The sequence below is a fragment of the Myxocyprinus asiaticus genome, chromosome 24, assembly GCF_019703515.2.
Source record: "Myxocyprinus asiaticus isolate MX2 ecotype Aquarium Trade chromosome 24, UBuf_Myxa_2, whole genome shotgun sequence".
Lineage (NCBI taxonomy): Eukaryota > Metazoa > Chordata > Actinopteri > Cypriniformes > Catostomidae > Myxocyprinus > Myxocyprinus asiaticus.
Genome location: NC_059367.1, coordinates 43,683,382 through 43,702,823, shown reverse-complemented (window position 1 = coordinate 43,702,823; position 19,442 = coordinate 43,683,382). Strand labels below are relative to the sequence as shown.

Below are 19,442 nucleotides of genomic sequence, written 5' to 3'. Positions count from 1 at the left end.
ATTTTGTTGGCACGTGTAGGACCAACTGCATATTAGGAAGGTGGTCATAATGTTTTGGCTCATCGGTATACATAGCGGTCAACATAATGTTCTCTTGCTCGTTGCTGAAAAAGCTTAGATTTACATGAAAGTAATCAAACCAAATTCAAGGCAAAATGTACTTTTTTAACTTAGGCTTTTAAAAACACTACATTTTTAACGTTTAACTTACTTGTCATTCTATTTAGGGTTAATGAATAAGTGGAATAGGTTATTAGAACGCCCTCCTTGGGTTGGACATCAGGGCCCTTCACAAAGATTTGGAAGTGCTATCCCTAAAGAAACAAGTATTAGCAACTTCTTAGCAACCAGTACCCCTGTGTCTATGCTGTTGCCATGGAGACAACCCCTGTGCTTCCTGCTAGAATAGAGAGCAATTGCTGATGGGTGAGATGCTTACACACACAGACAAAATCTTTCATGTGTGTGTGTGCTAATCATCAGGGCTGTAAAGCAGTGTGTTTGAGTTCATGTGGGAGGTTACGTGTTTATGTACTAGTCTGGGGTGAGTATTTGGGCCTGTTGTCCCCAGAGGCAACTTGATAGTCTTTGTCCAGAGGTCAATTTTAGACGGGAAAACAAAACAGGTGAGAAGATCAGGGCACATGGATACCTTCATATCTCTGAAGTACAATTGCAGAACCATACCACACAACTACATTTTTTGCCGCCTAATAGCTGTTTGCAAAATGACATGCAAAGTCAAAGCTATACAGGTAATTGTTTGTTTGAAAGTCTTTTCTGGTATCTAATCTTCTTTATCCATTCTCTCACAAAAGTGTATACTCGAACTCACTTGCTTTCCAGTTCTTTCTCTTTGAAAGTTGAAGTACCTCTGTGGTCCAGTCACGACTCACTTTGGGATGTCTGTGGTGAAGACATTCATGTCACAACGCACGACCCCCTGACCTCTGCGCAAACAGCGTCCGGACCCCGCCTTGCAGATGTCAATCACATATTGCCATGGTGACCTCTGTCAGTGAAGTGTCAGCAAAAATAACAGAAAACTGGCAAGCTCTCATGAGGGCAGTGTCAATGGCATACACTTCATGTCTGTGTTAACACAAGCACTGGTTTTATTTATTTTGTAGGAGGGTATCTGAGAAACCGCTTCTGGATAACAAGCAGCTCAGGCCGAGTGAGTGTCTGTCAGCTCGTACATGGTTAGTCAGTCAGCCGGGGCAGTTTTAGTCGAGCTGTCTCCTCTTGTCCCTGCATATCTAATGTGTGTGGAGTGTTTGGTGACGTCCGGAAACTTTCTGGGAACTGAGAAACTAAAGCTCTCCAAAGGTATCAAAACTTCCAATTCTATCTTCTCTCTTTTTATACATTTTCCACCCTTTCTCTGACCCTTACAAATAAAACACACCATGACTGGGTGGATCAGTTTTAATTTTATGTTGATTTTAATGTCAAAGATGCAGAAGTCTATGTGTATGATGTGCCTAGATCTTTTCTACTTGGAATTTATTTGTTGGTAGAAATGTTAAATTTCTGAAGCTTGGCAAAAATAACAACCAACTAAGTTTTAGTGTGTTGAGATGTTCTGCTGGAGGAAGTAGAGCTGTCATATGTTTTGTATGTGCAGTTTTATTATGGTAGTCCATTATAAGCTGTGTGGGTTGAGGAAAAATGTCTGGAAAATAATGCAAGAAAGTATCAGGCATCTTGAGCAAAGTCTCAGCATGTGTGGAGGCCCACAGAGTGACTGATGAGATTCTGAGATACATGACAAGACTCACAATTGAATTAATCATGGCTAAAAAGCCTCACAAACAGATCCAAGTTTGATATTAAATATACTCTTAAATCTTTTGTACACTTTATACAGTTTTAATGTAGATTGGACTGGCTCCCCACCAGCATAATACTACGTCTAGAACATTAGTTCAAAACAAAGCATCAAAACTCCTCTTACTCAAGCTAAAATCAATGTAGCACACAGCCTCAAATTGTTTATTGAAATGGCGGCAACATTAATATGATATAAGACACCAATGTTCAATAAATAGTTACATTTTTTATATTAATAATCTGAAAGATACATTTTTCTGCCAAATAATAAAGTTTATTAGTTTCTTTAGTTCAATATAGTTAAACTATCTATCTATCTATCCGTCCGTCCATCGGTCAGTCTGTCTGTCTGTTTGTATGTCTGTCTGTCCATCCGCTGCCCATCCATCTGTCTGTCTGTCCATCTGTCCATCCATAGATCCATCTGTCTATCTCTCTGTCTGTCTGTCCATCAGTCCATCTTTTTTCTATTTATCTATCTGTCTGTCTGTCTGTCTCTCTGTCTGTCTGTCTGACAGTCTGTTCGTCCATCCATCCTTCTGACAGTCTGTTCATCCATCCATCCATCCTTCCATCCATCTATCCATCTGTCTATTTGTCTGTCCATCCATCCATCCATCCATCCATGGATCCATCCATCCATGGATCCATCCATCCGTCCTGGGGTGGTTCTAGAACCATTTTTAGGGGGGCTTCAGCCCCCCTGTCTGTCATCTCAGCCCCCCTAAAACTATCAACTATCAAACTATCAATTCAAAACTTATTTGAAAAGTATAATTTTTATTTTTGAAAATAAAAATGTAAATAACCCAAAAATGCAGGACATGTTGATACGAAAAATAACAATTGACTAACAGGCTGTTTGTGTTTTTTAAAGTTTTTATTCTCTTTGCTATTCTGCGCATGAGTGGTAACCCTTCGTACGTGTGTTGCCCGCTACCTTCTTCATTTGAATGGAGAAGTGGCTGTGCTGCATGTATGTCATATGCAGCCGGAGGCAGCAAACTTTAATCAGTGGCTTACTTTTTCTCTGTTTCATGAAACATGCTACTATGAAGGTATTTTCTGATTTTTGACTTGTTTGCTAGCCTGCATCAATGCATTCAATGTCTACAATGTCTAAGGAAATTTGCCCTCTCAAATTAGTGGTAGTTAATAATCATCCAGCCAGTTTATAATTCAAGATTGCTTGGTCATGCTTTGCAAACTGAAGCAATTGAATTTTTAGTTGACTCTCATCAGATAGACCACAAACGACATTCAAAGACATGTTTGCTTTTTTTATAGATGGATATACAACGTTTTTTTAAAGACGTAAATGCTGGAGGACAGGGAGAGCCAACAAGTGGAGATAGAGGTAGACAGACTGAAGGGGTCACAGGAGACAGAGAGTTAGAGCCAGGTAAGAAATGATCAAGAATAGAGGGAACATTTTCTAGTGTTCTCACAACTAAGAACACTTTGCCATATTGCCCAGTGCCCACAATTCAGTAGTATTCATTACATTATTTAATCACCCTTATGTCATTCCAAAACACCATAACTATTTCCATCTTCAGAACAGTAATTAAAGGGGTCATGGCATGATTTATTTTTCCCCTGAGGCCCACCTTTACTGTTAGTAATGGGGTTTTTTTTCTCACCAAAAACAGTCATAATTTAGAAATACTACCCTAATACATTGTCAAATGCATTTTCTATCCTGTTTTTGACCCTCTGTTTAAAAAAACTTGGTTTTGCGGATGTTTCACCTTTAAGGCTTCTCTGTAACCACCCACAGTTCTGATTGACTCACTTCATCCCCTGTGTGCAAAGTGGGCAAAGACATAATGTCTTTATGGTGTGTTTGACTTCGTCTTGAAGCAGTGCATGTGGTTACAAATTCTGTTTGACTTTTTCGTCTGCACCTGCACAACGTCATGGTCACGTGTCATCAACACACCGCAAGAGCAATTCGAGAGCAGCCCCCTGGCTCAACCTCTGAAGATTATCCATCTCATTTCATGTAATATTAATCTTAAATTGTGTCATGTTTACCAAAATAAAAAAAAGAATGATAAAAATATCACTCCACTTTGATGGTGTTGAAATAATATAGGTTTATACTAAATATATGATGATATATAATGATTAATTATAAATTAATGCACATTAAGGTAAAACCATGGGGTATAATAATAAGGGATATGAGCACATAAAATAGGATCACTGTCTTGAAGTTATAACTGTTTGTATATACTTGAATTTATACTTGAAAATTTGAATTCCCATGTCATGACCCCTTTAAGATAACTGAAGAATGTCTCCATATAATGAAAGGCAATGTATTTAAGTTCCAAAAAGGACATAAAAGCATTGCAAAAGTTATCCGTGTGACTCAAGTTGTATATCCCAAATCTTCTACTTTAGTATCGATCTACCCTTCCCTAGCACACACATATAGACAGTCGTCTGTCAGTCAAACAGTACACGTGCACCGATTTGAGCCGGTACTGCAGAAAGACTGGTATTATTACATTTATAACATTTTAGTATCGACTTGGAACCAAAGTACCGGTACTTTTGACATCACTATATTATATAGTAATATAGTGGTCCCGATTTACAAAGAGGCACCAATTAGGCAATGGTCTCTTGCTTCACATCCTCATTGAGGGCTAAGCCCCCCTAAAGATGAAATCATAGAACCGCCCCTGCATCCGTCAGTCTGTCTGTCTATCTGTCTGTCTGTCTATCCATCCATCCATCCGTCTGTCTGTTCGTCTTTCTTTCCATCCATCCATCCATTTATCTGTCTGTCTGTCTGTCTGTACAGGTAAGTCCTTGAAAATTTGTATTGATGAAATTTCCTTTTCTAGTTAACACTTAATATTTCTTCTTTGTCTCTAAGTATTTTTTCTTAAGAATGTCAGAAACCCTCTGAAGAAAGACAGATGTTTTCCCTTCTGTTGACATTTACACTTTAATGAATATAAAGAGCTTGAGGTTGATCCAGTCAATCTTCTAATACTACAGCAGAGTTTACTGGTGCATGTGCATAACTCACCATCACTGTCAGCTCACAGGGAACACATTTAAACTTGCCTGCATCTCCAAACACAAACCTTCTCCATAGTTGATATGATTAAACATCTGTGAATAATTTGACGAGCATTTGAATAGGACACACAGATTAGATCAACCCTGTAAAGTACTATTGTACAAATTATGTTAAAAAATTATTTATTTACTGAAATCCAACCCATTATCAGTGAAAATTCAGCATCAGTATCTCTCCCTGCATCACAGTGGTGTATTTTGGAGCAAAAAACATGAGAGTTAACATCATTATCGTGTTTCTGTGTTTATTAGACCACTATGTCTTGCTGCCAGAGGATATTTACATGCACACACAGGAATACACACTCCCACGGCAAACTATTAGAAAAATAGAGAGATGGTTTTTATATCTGCAAGTTATTCTCAGCGAGACTAAATGATTAAATACGCGAAGAAAAGAGCATACAACATACACTGATCATTATGTCTGAACAAGAGTTTTCTCCTCCCAACCAGTAGGTTTTGTTTCCCCTTGAATTCTGTTGAAATAAATAAGCTGGCTGTATTTTAATGTGAAGTTCTGAGTTCTTAAATATTGTTTATGTGTTTGTTCACATTCATACAATAATTATAGCCTGACAGTGGCTACAGCATGACCTTTCAGGTCAAATTTCCATGTCATCTAATTTGCACTGTTATATAAATGATTGTCTGTGTGTGGCTTTATGTGTGTCCTTTATGGACACAAAAGGATGACTATATTTCACAGAACAAAAAGGCGCAGATTTAAAGAGTAGGTGTAAAAAAAAAAAAAAAGCCAGAATGAACTGGTGGCAAACATGGTGAACTAGAAAAAGAAAAGTTTATCAACACTACAAGCCTATTATATGTCAGACAGACAGACAGACAGACAGACAGACAGACAGATAGATAGATAGATAGATAGATCTCATGCACAATATAGTCCTCCTAAATTTTAAACTAATAAATTCAAATGCTGTTTTTTTTCTTTTCCTCTTCATTTCCCCCCTGTACGTATGAAATGATTGGTATTGACAGTTGAAGTATTGGACGTGACAGCGCATAAAGATGCCTGATTTATTCCATTACACAGTGATTCCCTCGCTGCCATTCTACCATCAGCTGGGTGACTGTACAAGAGTTTGTGGAGAGTTTCAAATGATGTGAGCTGAGCATAATGAATTCAGTGTGGTTTAGAGGAAGTCCTGCAGAATGATGTTTGCTTTTAAGAATAAGATTTTGCTCGTCTTTCACTTCTGGGCCCATTAGTATGCCTCATTGTGATTCTGAAAAAAGCTCTTTTAGGCTGTCTTCAAAAAAGGGAATGACACAACACTCAGACACGCTCACCCAGATTATTACATAAAATCGCAAAGTGATATTTAACATACAGACAAGTAAAACTTCAGTTGCTGAAGGTTTGTCACTATTAACATGCTTAACAAAAGTACTATAGTATTACCATGTTTGCTGTGTTCTGAATTAATAACTAGCTTACTGCTAACTGAATACACAGTATATACAGTATATTGCCTACTGTCATTACAGATATTATGTGAAACCATATCAGTGTCGGGTAAGATACTCAAAAAAAGTGATCCACTACAAATGTCCAATTACTTATCTAAAATTGTTATCAGATTAATTTCTCGAGTATGCAGTATGCAATGACAAAATAAACAATAGTATGCACCACCATTCTTGTCACATGTTCTTACTACGTTGCATGTTTGCATGCACCTGTAGTCCTGAAATGCAGTCCCTGCAGTCAGTTTTATGAATGGACTCAATCTCCGCACCTGCAGCAGGTGTAGCAGCAGCATACTGCCCTCCTCAGGGTGAAATGCGCACTGCACGCGTGACATAAAACTGATGAAGTCCTCTGACATGACGTTAGCAGCTCGCCGTGACGGGGGTGGAGAGCACCTATATAAAAAAAAGTTCATGCCACTTTCACGCTTCACACGACTAACCTCGGACCTGAACGGGATCATCACGGATCGAGGACAGCTGCATTTCACTGGCGAGCTGATATATCGTCACTTTATCGTCACCATTATCAGCAGATTTTCTGCAACAGGCTGCAAGTGAATAAACCATCCACTGCAGGTTAGTCAATGATGCGATGGCGGTACCGTGGTATTGACCTGGTGTTTTGCCAAAGTTTGGTATATCGTATCGTTTGATATTGATTATTTTGATGTGCTTTCTATTTGTGTAGCTATTTGGGCAAATGCCCTTATCCAAGTGTGCAAATGTTATTCTTGCGTAATGTTATTCTATGATTTGATGTTTATTTTGGTGTCAGGACAGAGACTGCCATGAGGGCGGCGTGTGTGATGATCATCTTGGCCTCTCTGACGGTGATGCGGTGTCAGAGTGTGCCGGCTGAGGGTGACCCGTCTCTGGATGAGCTCTTCCAGCGCGCAGAGAGTCTGCTCATCCGTTCCATTCTCACACAGATGCAGGACAATGAAAACAACGACAACGGTGTCTGCTCACATTCACTTTCACAAACGAGTCAGAATACACTTTTACATGAGCTAGAAGACACAGGACCAGAAGACACTCTATTCAAGAGTGTTTTTAATACACTTTTGTACATTTTAGACAATTTATTATAGAGATCGACCGGTTGGCTCATTTATGTTTTCGATACAGATTCTTTTTGATCATAACTTGTCCGATAACTAATAGCCTATACAGAACCGATTTTAATTACTACTTTATGTATGCCTTTTGACACAGTAAAACTAATCATTAGACTTCAATCAAACATTTGCTTTAAGAATATTGTAAAAATAATAACGACAATGATGATTATGAAGCTATTTATATTATTATTTAGGTTAGGCTATATTTACATTTAAATGCTATTCTATAGAGAGCCTAAAAAATGGTTCCACGATGTAAAAAAAATATCCTGTTAAAAAAAAAAGGCAGCTGTGGTTGACAGAATAATTATGTAAAAATACAGTAAAAATGTAAACAACTTTTCAGAATAACCTGTAAATTTTACAGTTTAAAACTGTTGTCATTTACATGACCACGATGGCACTGTAAAAAAAAAAAAAAAAAGAAAAAAAGAAAAATCTGTTAAATTTACAGTAAAAAAATATGACATTAATCTTCTGAAACTGTAAAAATCTGCTTTTCACTTTATAATGTATTGTTAATCACAGTAAAAATGACAGAAGAGCACATGACCAATAAACATGTAGAGACAGTGCTCAGCGTCACTCACACAAACACTAAACACCATCAGGGTAACACATGTGAAATTAAAATAATGTAATAAACATTAACTAAACTACATCAAATATAACACAGAACACCCCAATGTACATAACTGATATTAAAAATAAGAAACATAACAATTCCCTTAAAATATAATGAAATGTGATGGGTCATGCAGGGAATTCTGGGAATGACCGATTATAGTTTTTTTACTGTAATTTTAACAATAATTTACTGTAAAAAGTACAGTAAACCATTATCCAGGAAAATCATACTTTTACATCTAAAAAATATCATTTTGACAACATTTTATTGTAAAAAAAACTACTGTATTGTCTTTTAAAATATATATAACAATTTTTTACTGTATTTTACCGTTAATATTTGTTAATCAATTAACGTTTTATTTCTTTAGCATTTTTACAGTCTTTTACTGTTAAAATTACAGACATTTTTTACAGTGCATTAATATTAAAGAATCAATAACCAATATTTATGTTTTCAATATAGATTAGTTTTAGTAAAAAGTGTACGATGACCATTGCAGAACCGATTTTCAATAATTAGACTAGGCTAAAATAAAAAAACAAATGCATTATGTATATTCAAAATAATAATGAAAATGATTATGATGCAGTTAATATTAATTATATTAAAAATAACGGTCTCTACAATTTATTACAAGCAAATAAATGGTCAAATATTAGGCGATATTACTTCTTTTGTAATGAACTTTTATTCTATTTTATTTAAATATATTACATTTTATTATAATTAACCTTTATAATTAAGACTAAAACTTAAACTGTGAAAAAATAAATAAAATAAAAAATAAAAAAAAACAATTGATAGCTATCCCTACCTCATCTGCAAACTTATTCAGTAATATTAAATATTTTTGACTTGGTTAAAACAAGTTAATTTATATATATTACCAAATAAAGTAACCATTTTAGGTTACCTGACAAAACATTTGAACAGTGTACCACATTTTTCTGCTTTTTCTCCATTTTTTATATTTTTTTTTTTCATTTAAAAAAATTATAATTTTTTTATTTTTTTTTTTTTAATTTAAGAAATGTTTGATTCTTCGTGAGTTGTAGTGTTCGAAGACAAAAGTCATAAATTGTGATTTTTTTTTTCCCACCTGCAGGAGAACAGTTGCTATCCCAGCCGGAGTGGATGGAGAAGAGACAACACCCGGGCAAGCGACAGCATCCCGGTAAACGCGAGGACGCGGACTATGAAGACGACGCTTCCCTCCAGAAGAGACAGCATCCCGGAAAACGCGCGTCTCTGGATCAGATGATGGAAAACCCTACGCCCCAGAGCGAGCTGTCCAAACGGCAGCACCCGGGGAAACGGTACCTCATGCTGCTCCAGAAACGACAACATCCCGGCAAGCGCGAACTATACGAGAGCGAGCGGACACCGGGAGACCGGTTGGACCTGGAAAAACGTCAGCATCCCGGCAAGAGACTATGCGAGGACTGGGATGTGGGTGGCTGCGATCAAGCCAGCATCCTAGTGGAGCTTCTGGACAACGTCGCCAAAAGTCGCACGGAGGAGAAGAGACAACATCCCGGAAAACGGTTTGAGTTGGAGGACGATATCATGGAACAGGAGTAACTGAAATAAGTGTATTGAAATGTATGAGTTGTCTAAACGGATAAATTATTGTACATTGTTTTCCGCAGCATCATACTATTGATGGAAAACGCATCTGTCTCCATACGGTATATGTTTTACTGGTCGCTTTCAGATGTCTAAAACATTTCGTCAAAGCAAGAGAGTCCGTCAAAACAATCTCCTTGAGTGTCTCGTTGAGTTGCGACGGTGTTTCTGTAAGAGTAATTGCGCAGGAGTCCACCGAACGCATGCGTTAAAATATGTTGCTCGTTCCCGTTATTCCCTATTCCCGACACAACTGTGCTGGTCAAACGAAATGTTCCTTAGTTAGTCCAAATATATTCATTACGTTCATGGTGTTTCTCTGATGCGTTATTGCGCACCGAACGCGCACGTTTTAGCTAATGTTCCACATTTCCGTTATGAGGCACGGGCTTTATTCCCTACACAACTATAACTTATATATATATATATATATAAAGTCCCTTAATTGGGCGAATTCCACTAATATTCGGTCTTTTTGAGGACTCCGTCATTTATTTAAATGCAAGTGACCAAAAAAAAAAAAAAAACAAGTCGCGGTTTTCCCAGATGGATTCATGAATTATGGAATTGTCCAATTAATGCAAATCTCGAATGAGTATTCCTTCGCAAAAAATAAAATAAAAAATAAATAAAAAATGAAACGGGTTGACGAAATATTTTTCTACAGTATTCTTGCATGAGTTGAAGAACTTGCCGATCTGTACATTTTCATTATTTATTTTGTTCTATTGATATAGAGCATATTTAAATGACAAATGTTGTACAATAAAATGCTTTCGATGCGTACAGTATGTCTGCTTTTGGAATTGAGCATCACACAATCAAAAAGAGGGGGAAGAAAGTAAAATAAGCCTATACTCTTAAACTTTACTCATTTAAATACTAATTCTTGCAAAATCAAAACAAGAGGTCCATTTTCATCCAGTACATGAAAAGGTTCTGTTCAGTCTGAATTACACACACCATCAACACACAATGCTTTCATTAAAATGAATAAATGTCATAGGGGAGATGACAAGTTACTGAAGTTAATATTTCTCAAAACACATTTAATTTTGAAAGACAATTTCTGTATAGACAAATGAAAGTTTTGACAAAAAAAGCTTCCAACAATTCTACTGTTATTGCCCAGGAAAAAAGGTAGAACACACGTTTACCCCTATAGCGGGGCATGCTGTCGCACTAAATTGTAGATAGATTTATCACAGTGGGAATCTGTGTTTATTGATTCTGATTTGAGACTAATACCTTTTTAGAAATATGACATGCTTTCTAAAGTAAAAAAAAAAGCCATCTTCCACAACACATCTGTATTTAAAATGCATTTTAGGCTATTTCATGACTTTTCAGTTAAACTTAAAAACAGTAAAACAATTAAGAAACACAAAAAAAAAAAAAAAAATTATAAAAATGCAGAAACGATAATGAATGAATTGCCAAGTCAAGTCATTTTTATTTGTATAGCGCTTTTCACAAAAAAACATAGTTTCAAACCAGCTTTACAGAAGGCGATGCCTTAATGCCTTTAAGGCCCTATGTGATCATGGACTGTGGCTAGGAAAAAACTGGGTGTCTTGGGTCTCAAACCAACATACAAAAGTACTGCTAGAGAAAACATGCAGTTGAGTAATTGAACTTTTGACTCAGTTACTGTGATATAGTCCTTGTGACAACTTTCCCATGTGACAAGCCCTGGTCTTCCCTATAAAAGGCGACACTATCTCCTATCTGTGATGCAGGCAGAGTGTTAGGCGTAGTGTACAGACATCATAAGCTCACGATCATAGCTTTCACTTCAAGGCAGCAGGAGTCCATGGGGTGTCCAGTAATTACAGTCAGTGAAATTCTAACAGGTCACACAGTCATCTTACATCCATCTGCTGTTCCTGGCATGGGTGGATGTGTTTCCGTCCCTTTGCTACAGCTTTCACTGCACTACATCAACTTATCATCACAAACATGACAAGTATATATAATGTAGTCATTAGATTTATATGTTGTGTGTATATATTTATATATATATAAATTAAAATATATATATATTGTAACGTATGCTGGCTGCTGACAATGATGGCAATGACGAAGACGATGATGAGATGAAGAACCCAAGTGCAGTTTATTTATAAACGTGAACCAAAAAACCCTAACTAGAAATGTGAAACATAAACATGAACTTGACTATAACCTGGCTTGACTTGACTATGGCTTGACTTGACTATGGCTTGACTTGACTATGGCTTGACAAACACATACAATCACATTCAATACTCGACCACTAGACAATGAAAACATGAGGGCTTAAATACAAGACATGGGAGAACATAAACCAATGAACAAACAGAACTGATAACAAGATAATTAAACAATAAACCAATGAAAACATGACACATGAACAGAGGGAAAACTCGAGGGGCGGAGCCATGGAAGGCGGAGCCGTGAGAGGCTCGAGGGGCGGAGCCATGGAACTTGGTGCCCGGAGAGTAGCCGAAGACTCAAAGGGCCAGGGTGGAGCCGATGGCAGGGAGGACCAAGGCGGTGCTGGAGGCTCGGAGGAGCAAGGCGGAGCTGAGGGATCGGAAGACTGAGGTGGAGCTAGTGGAACTGAGGACCAAGATGGAGCCGTAGGGAAGGAGGTCCCCGGTGAAGCTGACAGATCGGAGGGACGAGGCGCAGCCAGAGGATCGGAGAGCCAAAGCGGAGCCAGGTGACCGACAGACCAAGGAGGAGCCGGAGGGACGAGGGACCCCGGCACAGCCGACAGGCTGAAGGACCGTAGTGGAGCTGAGGGAAAGCCGAGCTGAGGAAATGTCGAGGGACCGACAGGCCAAGGCGAAGTCCAGGGCTCGGAGGGTCCAGGCGGGGTCAGAGGGCTGAAAGTTCCCCTTGCCTGAGCAAGGGGAACTTATATAGATATAGATATATATAGATATATAGATATATAGATATAGATATATATATAGATTTTTTTTACATTTAGACCACTTAAATTGTTGATTGCTATCAGGATGTGAAGAGACTTTCAACCAGTATAACAAAAAAAAATTCTCGAAAAGATTGCACACCCTAGCTTTAAGTTAAGTTGGTGTTCATATAGAATTAACTTAGCTATTTAAGTTAAGGTAAGTAGATGCAAATAGACTAAACTCAGATTTGCTATTTAAATGTTGTTTCTACTTAATACTTTTACTTGAATTGACTCAAATTTAGATAAAAAAAAATAACACAGCTCAAATAAAGAAGATTATAACTGATTCTAGGTCAGTCATGAAATAAACTTATTTCTCCAGAGAAATGCATAGACACCTGTACTTCAGTTGCACATGCACAATAAGAACTGAGAAAGTGTTAACAGGGTCACCCTAATGTTGACATCACACCAAACAACTATTTGCAACAAAACAACATAAAGGAAACTAAAAAAAGAGCTTAAACCTCTATGAATTCTTATTAAATATTTTAAAGCCCATATTAGTTCCCTTTGACCAAAGAAACATAATTAAACAGTTCAATCACAAAGGATTATGGGTATTCCTCGTAGCCTAAATTTTGTACTCAATTGTTTGAGTCATTAACACTTTACACAGTTATAAGTCAGTTGATCTTTTCTTTTTCTTTTCTTTTTTTTAGGAATTTTTTTTAAAGGAACATAGATATTTGAGTTACAAGCCCAAAACTTGACATCCCAAGCAATGCTTAATTAAGACAACTTGATTTTTCAGTAATGACAGCATTTGGGTTTACAGTGCCAATTCTCTTGCACGGTATGATGTATATACAGTGCATTCAGAAAGTATTCAGACCCCTTCATCTTTTTCACATTTTGTTATGTTGCAGCCTTATGCTAAAATGCTTATATATATATATAATTATTATTATATATTTTTTTCAAATCAATCTACACTCCAGACCCCATAATGACAAAGCAAAAACCAGATTTTTGATAACTTTGCTAATTTATTAAAAAGAAAAAACTGAAATATCACATTGACATAAGTATTCAGACCCTTTGCTATGACACTTGAAATTTAGCTCAGGTGCATCCCATTGCTCTGGATCATCTTTGAGATATTTCTATACTTTGATTGGAGACAACCTGTAGCAAATTCAATTGATTGGACATGACTTGGAAAGGCACACACTTGTCTATATAAGGTCTCACAGCTGAAAATGCATATCAGAGAAAAAACCAAGCCATGAGGTCAAAGGAACTGCCTGCAGAGCTCAGAGACAGGATTGTGTCGAGGCGCAGCTCTGGCGAAGGCTACAAAAAAAAAACAAATTTGGCTGCATTGAAGGTTCCCAAGAGCACAGTGGCCTCCATAATTCTTACAGTTGTGCTCAAAAGTTTGCATACCCTTGGAGAATTGGTAATATATGTACCATTTTTAAAGAAAACATGAGTGAACAGGCAAAACACATTTCTTTTATTTCTTATGGGATTCATATTCAACTGTAGGTTATAACAGAATGGCACAATCATAAAACAAAACATGGCAACAAAGAAAAAAATGAAATGACCCCTGTTCAAAAGTCTGCATACCCTTAGTTCTTAATACTGTGTATTGCCCCCTTTAGCATCAATGACAGCATGCAGTCTTTTGTAATAGTTGCCTATGAGGCTCCAAATTCTTGCAGGTGGTACAGCTGCCCATTCGTCTTGGCTAAATGCCTCCAGGTCATGCAAATCTTTGGTCGTCTTGCATGAACCGCACGTTTGAGATCTCCCCAGAGTGGCTCAATGATATTAAGGTCAGGAGACTGTGATGGCCACTCCAGAACCTTCACCTTTTTCTGCTCTAACCACTGGAGGGTCAACTTGGCCTTGTGCTTAGGGTCACTGTCGTGCTGGAAATCCAAGAGCGTCCCATGCGCAGCTTTCGCGCAGAAGAATGCAAATTGTCTGCCAGTATTTTCTGATAACATGCTGCATTCATCTTGCCATCAATTTTCACAAGATTCCCCGTGCCAATAGAGCTCACACCCCCCAAAACATCAGTGAGCCACCACCATGCTTCACAGTGGGGATGGTATTATTTTCACTATAGGTCTTGTTGACCCCTCTCCAAACATAGCGCTTATGGTTGTGACCATAAAGCTCTATTTTGGTCTTGTCACTCCAAATTACAGTGTGCCAGAAGCTGTGAGGTGTGTCAAGGTGTTGTCGGGCATATTGTAACCGGGCTTTTTAGTGGCAGTGGCACAGTCAAGGCTTCTTTCTGGCAACTTGACCATGCAGCTCATTTTTGTTCAAGTATTGTCATATTGTGCTCCTTGAAACAACCACACTGTCTTTTTCCAGAGCAGCCTGTATTTCTCCTGAGGTTACCTGTGGGTTTTTCTTTGTATCCCGAACAATTCTTCTGGCAGTTGTGGCTGAAATCTTGGTCTACCTGACCTTGGCTTGGTATCAAGAGATCCCCGAGTTTTCCACTTCTTAATAAGTGATTGAACAGTACTGACTGACATTTTCAAGGCTTTGGATATCTTTTTATATCTTTTTCCATTACCTTGTTACGCAGGTCTTTTGACAGTTTTTTTCTGCTCCCCATGGCTCAGTATCTAGCCTGCTCAGTGCATCCACGTGAGAGCTAACAAACTCATTGACTACTTATACACAGACACTAATCGCAATTTAAACCTGTGTGTGTCATCTTGAGTGTCTTTAACAAGGCCAAACATTCAAGGGTATGTAAACTTTTGATCAGGGCCATTTGGGTGATTTCTGTTACCATTATGATTTAAAAAGGAGCCAAAAAACTATGTGATAATAAATGGCTTCATATGATCACTATCCTTAAATAAAAGACAGCTTTTTTGCATGATCAGTCATATTTTCAAAACCAGTGCCAAAATTTCACAATTTCTGCCAGGGTATGCAAACTTTTGAGCACAACTGTAAATGGAATTTTAGAACAACCAGGACTCTTCCTAGAGTTGGCCACCCGGCCAAACAATCGGGGGAGAAGGGCCTTGGTAAGAGAGGTGACCAAGAACCCGATGGTCACTCTGGTTGAGCTCCAAAGATCTTCTGTGGAGATGGGAGAAACTTGCAGAAGGACAGCCATCACTGTAACACTCCACCAATTTGGGCTTTATGGCAGAGTGGCCAGACAGAAGCCTCTCCTCAGTGCAAGACACAAATAAAGCACCAAAAGGACTCTCAGACTGTAAGAAACAAAATTCTCTGGTCTGATGAAAGAAAGATTGAACAGTTTGGCCTCAATTCCAAGCGTCATGTCTGGAGGAAACCAGGCACCACTCATCACCTGCGCAATACCATACCAATGGTGAAGCATGGTGGTACTAGCATCATGCTGTGGGGGTGTTTTTCAGTGGCAGGGACTGGGGAACTGGTCAGGGTTCAAGGAAAGCTGAACGCAGCAAAATAAAGAGATATCCTTAATGAAAACCTAGTCCAGAGTGCTCAGGACCTCAGACTGGGCCAAAGGTTCACCTTCCAACAGGACAATGACCCTAAGTACACAGCCAAGACAATGTAAGAGTGGCTTTGGGACAACTCTGTGAATGTGCTTGAGTGGCCCAGCCAGAGCCCGGACTTGAACCCAATCAAACATCTCTGGAGAGACCTGAAAATGGCTGTCCACCGATGGTCCTCATCCAACCTGACAGAGCTTGAGTGGATCTGCAGAGAAGAATGGCTGAAAATCCCCAAATCCAGGTGTGCAAAGCTTGTCGCATCATACCCAATAAGACTTGAGGTTGTAATCGCTGCCAAAGGTGCTTCAACTAAGTACTGAGATAAGGGTCTGAAAACTTATGTCAATGTGATATTTGTTTTTTCTTTTTAATAAATTTGTAAAGTTATCAAAAATCTGGTTTTTGCTTTGTCATTATGGGGTATGGAGTGTATATTGATGTGAGATTTTTTTTAATAATATTTTCCATGTCACTATACCCTAACACACATTTAGTGTTAATGTTATCATTAAGTTTTTCAGAGAACTCTAATAAGTAGTAGGGATTCCTTTTACCTTCAGAAAAGCTTCAGTTCTTCTAATTAGAATATTATCATTAATAAAAAAATCACTTAATTATTACAAGGGTCAATGATGCTCATTTTTTTGTCCACATCTATTAAGTTATTCCAAAATACATTAAAAACACAATTAAGACAAATACACCTATACTATGATAAACATTTCAATTTCAATTTATGATTTCAAAGTCAGTGTGATATTTTTTCTGGGACACATTAAAGTAAGAAAACTGTTTAGAGACAGTAATAAATAAACAAACAAATAAATCAACAAAAGTCTAATTAAAAGCTTAAATTGTTGACTAAAGGAATGCTGGTATAAGTAGTTTAGAATAATCTTTTATTATTTTGTTTCCTTAAAAAACAAGCAGTGAAATATTTTTTCTTTAAAATATTATTAATATTTGAAAAAGGTTAGTCAGTCAAATCAAAGTCCTGTGGTGTAACCAATATGCAGGTAGCCACTTTGTTGTTATGTGTCAAAAAAAGAGCAGGGTCCTTTTTTTGAAGTTTTTTTTTCTTTTCTCCCCAATTTGGAATGCCCAGTTCCCAATGCGCTCTAGTCCTCGTGGTGGTGTAGTGACGCGTCTCAATCCAGGTGGCGGAGGACGAATCTCAGTTGCCTCCGCATCTGACACCGGCAATCCACGCATCTTATCATGTGGCTTGTTGAGCGCATTGCGGCGGAGACATAGCGCGTGTGCAGGCTTCACACTATTCTCCGTGGCATCCACGTACAACTCACCACGTGCCCCACTGAGAGCAAAAGCCACATTATAGCGACCATGAGGAGGTTACCCCATTTGACTCTAACTTCCCTAGCAACCGGGCCAATTTGGCTGCTTTGGAGACCTGGCTGGAGTCACTCAGCACGCCCTGGATTCGAACTCATGACTCCAGGTGTGGTAGTCAGCGTCTTTTCTCGTTGAGCTACCCAGGCCCCTTTTTTAAGTTTTTTAAAAATATCTGATATTTTGCCATTTTTATGAAAAGTCACATTTTGTTAAGGTCAAATGGAGTAACACTAAAAAATCTCTTGATATTCTTGACTCAGATATTCATGATATTTATATAAAAAATTTTTTTTTTACCTTGAATAATATGTCTGAAAAAGGTTTTTGAAATGATTAAAGGAATAGTTCACCCAAAAATGAGAATTTGCTGATAATTTACTCACCCTCAGGCCAGCCAAGATGTATCTGAGTTTTTTCATCATCAAAACAGAATTTAAGATTTTTAGGATTTCATTTCAGGCCTCCTCCTCTAAACAATGCAATTGAATGTCCTCCATTTTTTGACGGTCCAAAATGCATATTTAGGGTGCATCAAAATAATCCACACGACTCCAGTCGACAAATAAAGTTATTCTGAATGCAAACGATTGATTATTTTTAGAAACAAAACAATACTTATATACTTTTTAACTACAAATGTTTGCTTCCGTACATCTCTGTGATGTGCGCTCATAAAAGGGATTACGTAAGCTCGTTGGTAAGGTCACGTGTCACGTGGAGGAGGAGTCAGGAAGTGCCTCATTGTTTACAAGAGAAGGAGCGCCCTACAAAAGTACATTCACTTGCATTGTTTAAAGGAGGAGGCCTGAAATTAAATCCTAAAAGTCTTAAATTCTGTTTTGATGAAGAAACAAACTCAGATACATCTTGGATGGCCTGAGGATGAGTAAATTATCAGCAAATTTTCATTTTTGGGTGAACTATTCCTTTAAGTTGTGTATGCTTATGTGTATTAAAGGAACAAAGAAAGTATTTCAATATCTTTTACTTAATGGTTACACCACGTGACATTTTAAGAGTCATTAAATCTCTTTTTTTTTTTTTTTTTTTTTGTAGTAGTAGAAAATACAAAACAAAATTATTTTTCCATAAATGTATGAAACCAACATGGACTCAAATATTACATTTCAATGAACTTGACACAATGTTTTAAACTATATTTTTAAAAGATTTCTAATTTTTACCATCTCAGACAATCTTATTTGTTAGTGACCCATAAGTTAATTAACTGGACTGTATTTAATGTTGTTTAGTTTATAAATAATAGAAGTTCATTCATTTTAAGGTGATTAGTGTTCTCTTTCTTTCAACATAAATGCTAATGTGCTTTGAATGCACAGAGAAATAATGAGTATAATCAATTTCATAATCATCTATACTCTGTGCTGTAATCACTCCAGTTGAGATTATTGAAGAATTAAGAATATGTGGAAGAAATTGTATTGTAACGACACATTTGAATTAACTCGTCTTTACTGCCTTTTCCCTTTGTTTAGTAGAAGTTACACAGAGACATTTTAATTACGTGATTAAGCAACTTATTAGTAAATGTTAATAGTAAATTATTAAAGCGGCTGCACACGGTCGACGTCATAAAATGGGTTACTAAAGGAGAATTCAAAACCAAACACCGCAAGCTCCAATTAATTTCAATAAAGTAATTTCCAGTAAACATAAAGCATAGAATTTTTCCATAAGGATAAATTATGGTAAGAGGCATTTTTATGTTTTCAAAATTGTCTTTACAAAACTTTAAGAATGTAAACGAATTTTCGGGCTGTTATGATCCTCCAAAGCGCTAGATGTCGAAGCATATAAAGTGCATGTGTAAAACTCTTGATGTTTGC

At 37.4% G+C, this 19,442-nt stretch overlaps 1 protein-coding gene across 2 annotated transcripts; it reads left to right on the top strand.

Moving 5' to 3' along the window:
* The first annotated feature begins 1,201 nt into the window (after positions 1 to 1,201).
* trh (thyrotropin-releasing hormone) lies at positions 1,202 to 10,582 on the top strand. 2 transcript variants are annotated; one of them, XM_051653305.1, is made up of 3 exons: positions 1,202 to 1,329; positions 7,202 to 7,383; positions 9,284 to 10,582. In XM_051653305.1, exons 2-3 carry the CDS (start codon positions 7,215 to 7,217, stop codon positions 9,757 to 9,759), a joined length of 645 nt encoding a protein of 214 aa, XP_051509265.1. In that variant the 5' UTR covers positions 1,202 to 1,329; positions 7,202 to 7,214; the 3' UTR covers positions 9,760 to 10,582. The 2 variants fall into 2 exon arrangements, with proteins under 2 accessions (XP_051509265.1, XP_051509264.1); XM_051653304.1 differs by lacking the exon at positions 1,202 to 1,329 and adding an exon at positions 6,684 to 7,002.
* The last annotated feature ends 8,860 nt before the right edge of the window (positions 10,583 to 19,442 follow it).